General features: G+C 33.7%; 1 protein-coding gene across 3 annotated transcripts; it reads right to left on the bottom strand.

Moving 5' to 3' along the window:
- Positions 1 to 7,625, bottom strand: LOC122276241 (disease resistance protein RUN1-like). Of its 3 annotated transcripts, none has more exons than XM_043085815.1 (6): positions 6,013 to 7,619; positions 5,682 to 5,746; positions 3,678 to 4,338; positions 2,257 to 3,358; positions 1,845 to 2,117; positions 1 to 1,673 (listed from the first exon to the last, which is right to left on the bottom strand). In XM_043085815.1, exons 3-6 carry the CDS (start codon positions 4,160 to 4,162, stop codon positions 246 to 248), a joined length of 3,288 nt encoding a protein of 1,095 aa, XP_042941749.1. In that variant the 5' UTR covers positions 4,163 to 4,338; positions 5,682 to 5,746; positions 6,013 to 7,619; the 3' UTR covers positions 1 to 245. The 3 variants fall into 3 exon arrangements, with proteins under 3 accessions (XP_042941749.1, XP_042941750.1, XP_042941751.1); XM_043085816.1 differs by lacking the exon at positions 5,682 to 5,746 and having other exon boundaries at positions 6,013 to 6,598; positions 6,702 to 7,619; XM_043085817.1 differs by lacking the exons at positions 3,678 to 4,338; positions 5,682 to 5,746 and having other exon boundaries at positions 6,013 to 7,625.
- Positions 7,626 to 12,023: the final 4,398 nt, after the last annotated feature.

The following is a 12,023-nucleotide window of genomic DNA, read 5'->3' as shown; positions in this document are numbered from 1 at the left end:
TAAAGCAACCAAAACAAAGGATTAAATATCTAGTACAAAAGGCATTAAATATAAGGATTAATTATCTAACATAAGACATTAAAAATAAAAGTATTTTAATGATATTGAATGACACAGAGCATCAATACCCGTATGAAATTTACAAAGACGTGGAATCAAGTATATATATTACTGGGTCCTCCACAGCTAGGCTTTCAATGCCTTCTCTTCATCTTTGATCTCCTGCATGCTCTGATTGGCAACAATTATTGTTCTCCAAGACTATTTCTTTTCCTCTTTTTTTTTTCGGAAAAGACTTGTTCTATTGTGAAGAGAACAGTATTTGGTTTTTGAAAAAATCTTGTTCTATTGTCAAGAGAACAATAATGCCGGATCACTCTTGGATCATCATCATCATCCACGTTGTCGTTTTGCTCGAATACAAAATGGACCCCAAATATATTAGTATCCACGTCTGCTATTGGGTCTTTGCATGGAAATTCAAACGAAATGTCAAAGTGATCCCCTTCATTTTTCTCATCCCACCGATTGAAGGCACCACACGGAACACAATACAGCCACACACAATCTGATTCCAATACTCCACCAAGGGTGTAGTACTCCAAGTTTTCAACGAATATACCATTGATATAGACCATGGTCGTACTGGCGGAAGAGTGTGACGGTCCAAAATGATCATCCTCATGTTTAAAAACAATACCGATAACCAAACCCGCTAACTTGGCTCTTTTAGGTGGAGGCACTCGGAAACACATGTAATTCTTTCTACTTTTATGGATAAACCATTCTGGTAACTCTCCTCCTCTAATTCTAATTGTAGTTCTCATTTTTTCACAGAATCTATATAACATAGGAATCATCATCGTTAAATTATCGATGAAGGATTTGCCACCACTACTTGCATTCATTTGTCGAAGTCCCTCACAATCTATCAATTTAAGAGATTGCAAATGGGTAAATCTAAAAATACATGCAGGGACGCTAACGAAATTGTTTCCTGATAAATCCAAATGTTGTAGGATGGAAAGGCAATGAAGACTTTGGAGGAAATCTACTTCTGCTAGATCACAGTTAGAGATGATTAACTGTTCCAAAGCTGGAAACCCAACAGAGAGCCTAATATCTTGAGTTTTGTCCCACTTTGACGAAGCCAGCCAGCCTGAATTTGTTGATGATGATGATGACGACAATTTTGGAAACTTTCCGAAGTTTTTGCAATCACTTAGATTAAGATACTTGAGACGTAGCAACTTAGAAATGCTTCTAGGGAGATCTCTAAGGTTCTCGCATAAAATTATTGTAATTCTTTCGAGCCCTATGAGATATTCAACAGACGAAGGCAGTTCTTGAATGGGACTGTTATAAATCCAAATACTCGATAAATCAGGAATTTCTCCCACAATATTTGGAAATTTCTCAATACTTGTGCCACTAGAAAGTCCTAGGAGTTGAAGACGTGGCAACTTCAGGTTAGGAAGAAGTCTAAGTTTGGAGCAATATTCAACACTCAATAGAGACAGTTTCTTTAAAAATCCAACAGATTGATGAACCTCAACTAAATTGCAACAGCCTCTAAGATCCAAACTCTCAAGATTTGCCATCATTGAGACATCAGGGGTGCACATCAAGTATTCACAATAAGAAAAATTTACTTTTCTCAAATTTTCACAAACCTGGAAAATAAAGGTGAAAGGACCAATGTTGTATCAGGTTCGGCCAAGAATTACTCATATAATTTATTTTTTACAAGGAAGTTTTTTTAAAAGAAACATTGATGCAGATATCTGAATTGTTATCTTAAAATCAAGAAAAGAGATAGATATATATTTAGAATATAACTTTACCTTTATCCCTTGGAATTGCTTGATTTTACTGTGACACATGTTGAGAGTAATAAGTTTCTGAGGATGAAAATTGGATGGCAGAGATGTTGACGGGTATCCAGCCCAATCAAGAAATCTTAGCTCATTAGGCAAACTTTTAGGACCCTCTGAGAAGCATGCATTGCGGATTATAAGCAATCTAAGCCTTTTCATTTTTGTAAAGGCTCTAGGATTTAGCAAAATATCTTTTTTCCCGAGCAAATCTAGCTTTATGCCTTCAATTGCATTAGTTCCCTAATAAATCATAGAACAAGTGGACAACAAAGCATTATGACTCAATTGATAGAAGAAAAATGATAAAATGGTATATATATATATATATATATATATATTCTATTAGATTTGCCTAAAAAACAAATTATGTCACTCTTACCGTGTTTTCCATAAGAACATGGAGAATATCCTCACAAGACCATAATCGGCTGCGCTTTCTTGGCTCGTTGGGAGATTCTTTATGAACAATATTTCTACCCATCAATTGTATCAAGTCATGCATCTGCAACTCGTTTGAGTATCCAACATTCACCAAAGATCTTTCAATGAGAACTTGTATTCCAATAACAGCATCAAAATTGCTTGCTTCCAAAATTTTTGTTACATAATCTCTGTCTTCTCTATTAAAGAAACATGCAATATCAAGGAAGATAGCCTTCTCATTGTCCTCCAGTGCATCAAAGCTGATTTTAAGTATTTCATAGATATCTTTATCAAGACTTCTTTGCATTTTACATATTGTGCTTTCCCATTCTGGTTTGCTTCTACGATATAGGAGAGATCCCAGCACAACCAGGGCCAAGGGAAGGCCCGAGGCATATTGAACCACACAATCCATGAGCTTTTCATACCCTCTTTCAGGATAAGATTTCTTGAATGCATTCCAGCTAAGAAGTTGAAGAGCATCAGCATGACTTAATCCTTGGACCTTGTATTTTCTTTCTACCCCATGGGTATCTAGAACATGTTGATCTCTAGTTGTAATAATGATTCTACTTCCTGGACCAAACCAATTCTTATCTCCTGCTAATTTCTCAAGTTGTTTCAACTTATTGACATCATCAAGAACTATAAGAACCTTCTTATGACAGAGCATCTCCTTTATTACATTAATTCCTCTATCCTCAATTCCAACCTTTAAGTTTGTATTGCCCAAGGTCTCAGATAGAAGTGTTTCTTGTAATTGAACAAGGCCACATCGGTTTGCGGTTTCTCGAACATTATCAAGAAAGCTGCAACTTTGAAATTGATTAGCAAATAAGTTATATACAGCTTTTGCGACAGTGGTTTTACCTATTCCACCAATCCCATGGATTCCAACCATGCGAACATCATCATACCCAACACTTAACAACTTATGCATGGAATGTATGTGAGAATGTAATCCGACTGGGTTCTTCGCAACATCTAAAAACATGCACTTCATTAATATTCTACTTGATATCTCTTCAACAATGCTCTGGATAAAATCGGACTCATGCCTGCCATTCAAACAAGACAATATAAAAATCATACTGTTACATATCAAAAGCATTTAAGGATCAATCTAGAAATCACTAATTAAGAAGAATCTGATCAAGGCTTTCTTCTAGTGCCACAAATATAGGGGAATTGAGAAATCAAAAGTAAAGCAACAAAAAGGAATTGGAACCAATTAAGTGAAATTACCATAAAATCAGAGAGAGATGAAAAAGAGGAGAGAGACCTATTTGGTTTTATGTTACAACTCAAGTATTTGAGTCCTTAGTTTATCAGAATTATTTGATATTAATGCTTGCGTTAAATAAAATTGAAGCGTACCCATTGTTCAAATGCCAACCGGACAAATTGGCTGCCTCTTTGAGAGCCACCTTCCACCTGAACACCCTTTGCATATCATCCTTGAATTTCTTTTCATGCATATCCATCACTTCTCCAAATTGTTTCCGCACATCTGAAGGATCCACATCGTAGAAAATTGGTCGAACCATTTGGCCAAATGATTTCCGACACTCGAGAATCTTGACGAGTTCATCTAAGCACCAAGTGGAAGTGGCGTAGTTCTTAGAGAAGATGATGATGGAAATTTTAGATTGTTGGATGGCTTCCAAAAGTGTTGCGGAGATCTCGTCTCCTCTCTGAAGATCCACTTCATCTATGAAGGTTTTGATTCCCTTTTCAATGAGAGCGTGATGCAAATGACCGATAAAGGTATTGCGGGTATCTTCCCCTCTAAAACTTAGAAAAACGTCATGATTCCAAGGATGGGAAGAAGAAGAGGAGAATGAGACATTTGGGACAGCCATGGAAGAGATTGAAATCTTGGTAGCTACTCTTAAGCAAGGGTTAGAAGCTATTCAATGTAGAGAGACATGCAAGTAGAGAGCTTTATGTTAAAGAAGTGGATCAAGATAGTTTGAGTGGGTCATTGTCACTGTGTAATTAAACTCTTCCTTAGCATTATCAAAGAGGTTATATTTTGCTGAAACATCAAGAGTTAAGATAAGATTAGTTTCAATTAAAATATTTTATAGGATTTAAAAAATAAAAGAGAAAAAATTGAATATAAATATTATAAAATTAAAATTTTATTAAAATATAATTTTTTAATATAATTTTTGTTTTGAAATTTTAAAAAATTGAATTATTTTTTATATTTTATTTTAAAGTTTAAAAAATTTTAATAATGAAGTAATATATAATTAAAAGAAAAAAATTGAAAATTTAAATTTAAAAAACATTTATATTTATGTCTTTAAATATTAAGATAATATAGAATTATCTCTCCATCCAAGCCTGCCTAAAGTTTCATAATTTTTTAAAGACATTGCTAAGTCCACAGAGGATTCTTAGAGAGAATGAGAATCCTCAACGATCAGTTACAATCTTTTTTTTTTTTTTTTTTAACTTTTTTTTCACCATTTTTAAAACTATTTAGATATTTTTAAAAAATTAAAAAATCACATATTTATTTAAAAATATTTATTTGATCACTAAGTAAAATAAAAATTAAAAATTAAATAAAAAAACATTTCAATAAATGAAATCATATGTGAACAGTGTTTTCCATTTTTTAATATAAAGTTGTAGGTAAATTGTAGAAAAAAAAGCTACTATGCCCACTCAAGTGTACTGCTCAGCAAAAATTTTTTATTTTTATTTTTTTACTTAATAATTAAGAAAGTAATTTTAAGTGTATTGATTTATTTTTTTATTTTTTTAAAATAATTAAATCTATTTAAAAAATATGAAAAAAAAAATTACAAGAAAAAAGCCTAGCGGTCAAATGTAATATTGCTACTCAGACGGCAAAGCACCTCGCTCTATTGTAGAATAGTTGATGGTCTATTATTGTCATTTTTTCATTGTCCTTTCTTTTTATAGATTGAGTCGGGCTAGTGTACCATTATAAGTGGCCGTTAGTGTAAAATTTATCTTTTATTTTTTATTCACATTTTTTAATTGTTTTTAAATATTTTTAAAAAGAAAAAAATATATCAATATGTTAAAGAAAAAATCTTTACAACAACATCCCAACACCCCATATTTTTTTAATTTTTATTATTTTATCTTTTATTAAATATTTAATATATAAATAATAAATAAATTAATTAAATTAATTTAAAAAGAATAAATTTAAAAAAAATATTAAAAAATTAAAAAAAATAGAGTGTTAAAATGTTGAAAAGTTGTGTAGCAAAACACTTTATTAAAACTTACTTTCTTAATCGTATCGAAAAAAAATTCACTTAACAGTCAAATGTTGAGGTTCGGCATAGTAACTTTTCTCTTCCAGATTTTTCTCTATCAATTTTTCTACAGTACCTGTATGTCCACACTGCTGACGTCAGTTATAATACACCCATTTTCTATCAATTTTTCTACAGTACCTGTATGTCCACACTGCTGACGTCAGTTATAATACACCCATTCACAAACTGATGATATTTTTTATTAAATAAAAATTTTAAAAGAAGAAAAACATCTCATATTTTAAAAAATTTATTTTTATTTTTAATTTATATCATTTTATTAAATATATATTTTATATATCAATAGGCGAATTGATGCATAAGATTTTTCTTATATTATTTAATTAAAAAAGTAAAAATAAATAAAAAAAACGACGAACTTAGGAAGAAGGAAAGAAACACACCTTGGTGGTTTAATAAGGCGCAGCTCAGGAGCTCTTTCCTTCGTTTCTCTCAGATTGGCGCAGCTCTTTCGTCTCCCTCAGATCTTCATCTCAATACAAATCTCTTCTCTTATCGTTTCTCTCTTTCAGATCGGTATTTGGACGAAGTGACTGAGCTCCGTCGTTAGGTCGAGCAGCAACCACGCCGTCCTCTACTGCTAACTGCTATCCACTCCTCGGCGTCGAACCAGGGGTAAGAGCCTTTCACAAGTTTGTTCCGCTAACTGCTACTTTACCTTGAGAAAAAACGAGCACAGACCCACAAAAATTGAAGCAGAAAAGTAATAATGGGATCAGTAACCACGAGGTATGGACCAGAGAGGGGCGTTGTTGCAGATTTGCAGTTGCATACAAAGGGGCAAGGTCTTGATTTGATTTTCCGTTGCACTTGCAGCGAGGGACGTTGTTGCAGTTGCAGTTGCTTAGGGATTTTCTTGATCGCACCGTTTTCAACAAGATGCAACGCTGGGTTTCATTTTGCCACTCTGGACGGCGTGCACGGGCCTGCCCAGTATGCCTGACTTTGGACTTCTTTCTTTTTTTTTTTCTTTGTTTTGAAAGGAAGATAAATTTGAAAAAACGATTAATTTGAAAATATTTCTCTTCTAGTAATGTTTAGGAAAGAGACGAGATGAGTTGAAAAATATTACCAAACATCTCCTTAATAAGCGATACTTCTGGTCGGGTGCAGAAAATTAAATTAAATTAAGAATCGGAAACGAAAGTTTAAAGGAACTGGAAGTTCTGGAATTCCTTTTACCGCCGTACTTCACTGCTATCCATCCATAAAATTTAAGACTGGGTTCCGACTCCGACGAAGTCAGAAAGCCAAACTCCGATCAAGAACGGACTCTGACTCCGATCAAAATTGCCGAAGTCGGAATTGGAGCTAGAGCCAGAGCGTGGGAGCGTGTAGGAGGGGTCTAGGGAGAGGGTGTCGTTTGAAGGGGAACACGAAGCCAATTAGCCAAAGGTGCGCAGGGCTTGGAGGTGGCGAGTGGTGGTTGTGCCGACTTTGGAAGTCCTGAGCTTGTGAAGTTTGGATTGGAACGCGAGGGTGAAGCTCTTTCAGACCGCCTTCTTAGCGAGGTGAAGCGTCTTAGCCAAGCTCGATCGGGACAATAAGATGGTTTTCGTTATGTGAGAATGATTTGTCTTCTTTGAAGGGAGACGTCGTGTGCTTTGACAGTGAGCTGGAGAGAGATCAGATCGATCAGATATTTCTATTGAAGACTTTTTTTGCATCACGTGCACTCTGGCTGCTCTGGTTTTAATGGAAGCTTGGTTCCGTCTGGTTTTCATCTCTCTTTTATTTTTAACAAAGTTACCAGAATGCCATTTCGAGAATTTGAACGAGGAAGCAAAAAGGTATCTTTGGGAAGGACAATATAGGCATTGAGATTTTTTTGAGAAAGAAAAGTACTCAATAATAAATGGAAAACAATTGTGGCGTTGGAACAGTTGTGGCCAACTGTTTTGAGTTTTCTAGTTACGAAGACAATTGGATAAGGAAATCTTTTTATACAGTAGGTGGGTGCAGTCGAGTTACAATCGCCTGACATACTGGCCCTGCTTTCTTTCTCTCTCTCTCTATTAATTCCTCCCACCATGGTCACTTTCTTCCTCTCTCTCTCTCTCTCTCTCTCTTTCTTCTCTTCTTTTATTTTGTCAGCAGGTCCTCTGCTTTAATACTGTAAATGAACAGTACAGTTTATAGAACCCAAACTCGATTCAATTTCGATTAATTCAATGGATATCTTGTACAAATGTTTCAAATACTAAAGAATATTTTCAGAGAAAAAAAAAATTATAAAACACAATTGAAAATAATCATTCATTTGTGGCTTACAGTAAACAAACGAAATAAGAGTTGCATATAAAAAATATAATGTTTTATGAAGGAAAAGAAAAATTGGAGGGGAACAAAACAAAAATGAGATTCATTTCTTTTTTTTCCTTTAAATTTCTTGGGACAGAAATCCTAGTAAACATACAAATTCTTTTTATGGACTGTCTTCTCTTCCTTCTTCCTCAACAATAAAGAGCTTCAAAGACATTATAGAAAGTTATGCTAATAATGAATATGTACTCTAAATAAAAAATAAATAAAAAATGCCAAAAACTCACTGGGAGCACCAAATCTAAACAGCAAAACAGCAGATAGTTCCTGCCTTCCTCTCCATTCTTCACCAGGTTTCAATGTAATGGATTTCTCCACACAAGCAGTCTCAACACATAGCATGATTCAGACTTAAAGAGAAAAAATAGAGATAGAGATGCTTGAGATAAAATCTATAAAATCTTATACACAAAACTAGCCACAAAATAACTAATCCCAGATAATAAAAACAAAGAATAAAAAAGAAAGAGAGATGAGAAACTAAAGAAGAAAGAAAAGTTTTCGGGAAAAAGAAAGAGAGAGAGAGGCCAACTAATTTGCTTTTGTATTTTTTACATTTTTTTATTCTCCACGTTTACCTGCCGCTTGCATATACCGACTGTATTTAACAAAATTAATTAGATAATAAGTTGAAATCATTGAAAGTTAAATAAAATATTATTAAAATATTATTTTTTTAATATTAATATTATTTAAAAATTTTAAAAATTTAAATTATTTAAAATATTTTATATAAAAATTTAAAATAATTATAATTAGGAAACATTTTTATTAAGGCTAGTTTGGCTTTTCGATTGCATTCAACTGAGCTGAATTCAATTCAAATTTAAACTTCTTCTAACATTTAAAGATCTAAACACTGGATGAGTTTACTACCAGTTTCAACTCACATAATTTTAACAGTATAGCTCAACGGTACAGCGTCCCTGACATGGACAGAACTGAACCCATCATATGCGTATAGCACCATTAGCTATACTTCCCGACAGGGATGTGCAGGGTATTGATGAATTTGCTGTGGTAACCTGGCAGGGACGTATTGCACCATAGGTTTGATCCCACGGCTTCTTCGTTTGACTTTTGATCATTGTTAATAAAATATATATTTATTTAAAGTTATTCTGCTTCTTGCTGACAAAATGATCCTATCGATTTCAAGTGAACAATATTTTTATTGGTAGGATTCATATTTTTTTTTTAATTTTATATAAATATATCTAAACTCATATTAACATTTAAATATATTTAAATATATCTTAAGTGGGCCTCACAGATCTCACTCAATTATCTCAACTTATTAGTATTAATAAAGAATTCAGCTCAACTCAATTTAACATCTAAACACAACTTTAACTCTACTTTCGACTGCAAGACCCTCTAGTGTTACAGCGGGCCTTAAAAAAACACTCAAAAATATAAAAAATGATATTGACTTAAATACTCACAGAGGTAACTAAAAGTCTACGAGTCTACACCCACCCCCTAGAAAGAAAAATAGAAAAAACTCTCTACCAACTTAAAGAATGTTGATTTGAAAAAAAAAATCAATATTGCTATGTACAGTCGCCAGCTCCAGTCACCGTGGAGTTGGCTGTCGTGGCTATTAAAAAAAAAAAAAAAAAAGAGAACAAAACAGAGTTACCATTTTTGGATTTCACTTTCTTGCTTCTTGCATTAGTGCTCTGGTCAGTGGTCTTCAAGCTCGTCTTCTCAAAATTAGACACATAGCAACTCTCTCGAAAGCATTATCGTATTTCAGAGCAACATCTTCTTCTGGAGAAGTATCAGAAACCGCACTCAGCAGCTCAGGTGAGTCGATTACATCTTCTTCTGGAGAAGTATCGGAAACCGTGGATCGTTGGGTTCTTTGGCTTCGTGGTCTTCAAATTTTCAAGTGATATGTGTGGGTATTTGTGTGGGTCAAGTGCTTCATGTGGATCATCTTCAAGAGGTCGTAGCCACTGCCACAAAGCTAGTCTTCACTGAACTATAAAAATTTGAAGAAACTGTACAATGGTAAAGCACCTATTTTGACTTGCTCCTGTTTCATGATTTCTTGGGTGTTGTTGTTTTAGGAACAATGTTGACAAAATCTATTGGTAGGAACAATATTGCACATTGGTTGAGTTTATTGCTTAGAAATGCATATATTTTGTGCTTCAGATAAACACACGTTATGTGTTTTGTATGTATTTGAAAACAGCTCATGTCATGTGTTTATGCCGAAGAAATGTAGATTCAAGCTGCAATTTTTACATTTGCATGAAGTATATAATTTGCAATGTTTTCTTCTTGCAAATGTAAAAATTGCACTAGAACTTCTCTCTTTAGAGAATCTTGGGGTCAAGCTTAAACCTATCAAAACCCGAGTAGATATTGAAGTTTGATGTAAATGACTGTTTGAAGCGTGTTTTCATTACTTGTGTCTCCTGTGAAGCAATTTTCTATAAGGGGCAGTGGTGTCTCAGCTTCACACACAATACAAGCACATATATGTAGCCATCACATATTTGTAATTTCGGATAGTATATTCTTTGATTGTGTTAGTTGGGTTAGGAAATTGTTGATCTTGACTAAGCAAATGTATGTTATTTTCAAACTCGGTTGTAGATGGAAGATAGAATTAGAACTATTTTTTGCGAAAATAGAATTTTGTCTATAATCATTCATGTTGTACATGCACAAGACTACTTTGTAATACTAGGAGAAAATTCTGTATTGATACTGGAGGTATTTTTTCTGAACTGGAGATGTGTCTTTATTTATAGGTGTAGCTCCTCATCTATAAAAAGGCTCTCATTTGTTCTATCGGTTAGTGATTTGAACTGTAGCTCCTCAGCTTTTGCTACAGCTCTTTCTTGATTTGAACTTTTATATTATGACCATTGTGTGCTTTTATTTAGAGCAAAATTACTCGTTTCCAAGCAGATAGACCATTGCCTACAAAAGAAAAAGAAGAAAAAAAGAGCGGATGAGGCCATTTGCATGTTTTTAGAATGCACAAAAAACATTTATTATATTTATATAGATGGTTTGTATAGATTTTTTTCTCAACAAATACTAATTTTCTTATAAAAGTATTTCATGCAAGACACATTTGATCAACATAAAATAATCTATTTTGAAACAAACGGCTATGAAATTGAGAGCAACGCAGCCAACAAAGAAAAAATTGCCAACCAAATATTAAGAGGAAAAAGAAAAATGTTACACAAACTTTAAAGGAAGGGAAATAGAGGCCAAGGGAATTTCTAAACAGCAAAAAATCTCACCAAAGTATGTTGCCGTTGTAGACTACATCAACTTGCAATCTTATCTCAATGTGACAAGTAGTTCTTCACTTGTCTTCTCTTGTTCTTCATGCATGAGTTTCTTTTTTATCTGCTTAATTAAAAAGTCCATCACTGACTTAGAGACCATTCCATTGTGGAGTAATGCAATTTTCACTATTTCTAATATTCTATATATTGATCAATAAATTGGAAAACTCCTTGATTTCCTTCTATTTAAAAATCTAGTAAGCCGATGCAAATAATCGCCTTGCACAAAGGATAGCTTGGTCCTTAATTGATATTCTTCCCAAAGATTTACCTTGGATATTGAACAATTTGTACAGGGCATTGGAAAATGGGAAGAACGCCCATCTCTGCTAACACCATCTATCTCAAATCTCCCAACCTCAGTATGTTAATTTAGATTCCAAAAACTTATATGAATGGGTCTACTCAATGTTTCTCATCCTAATTATCATTATTATTTTTATGTTAGGACATCCCTCAAGCTGGTCTAATAAACTTGCCAAATTACATGCACGGTTACTATGAACCAAAGTTTTCATGGTCACCAGCTTTTTTACCATATGCAAATGGCAGCCAATATCCAAGCAACATTCAGGTGGTTAACTTCATTCTTGTCTTTTATGTATAAATTCAGTTTTTTTGGAATTTAATTGCTCCCATTTTTTTATATTTTATGCAGAACGCTGGTTACCCATTTCAATATGGGATGAAACCGCCAACTCCTTAAATCGCTACAAGCTCTGCAATGAGCACAAGAGTTGGTGACAAGGATA

This window comes from Carya illinoinensis, chromosome 9 (genome assembly GCF_018687715.1).
Source record: "Carya illinoinensis cultivar Pawnee chromosome 9, C.illinoinensisPawnee_v1, whole genome shotgun sequence".
In the NCBI taxonomy this organism is placed as follows: Eukaryota; Viridiplantae; Streptophyta; class Magnoliopsida; order Fagales; family Juglandaceae; genus Carya; species Carya illinoinensis.
Note: the sequence above shows the minus strand (reverse complement) of the source record. Positions and strands in the feature narration are given on the sequence as shown.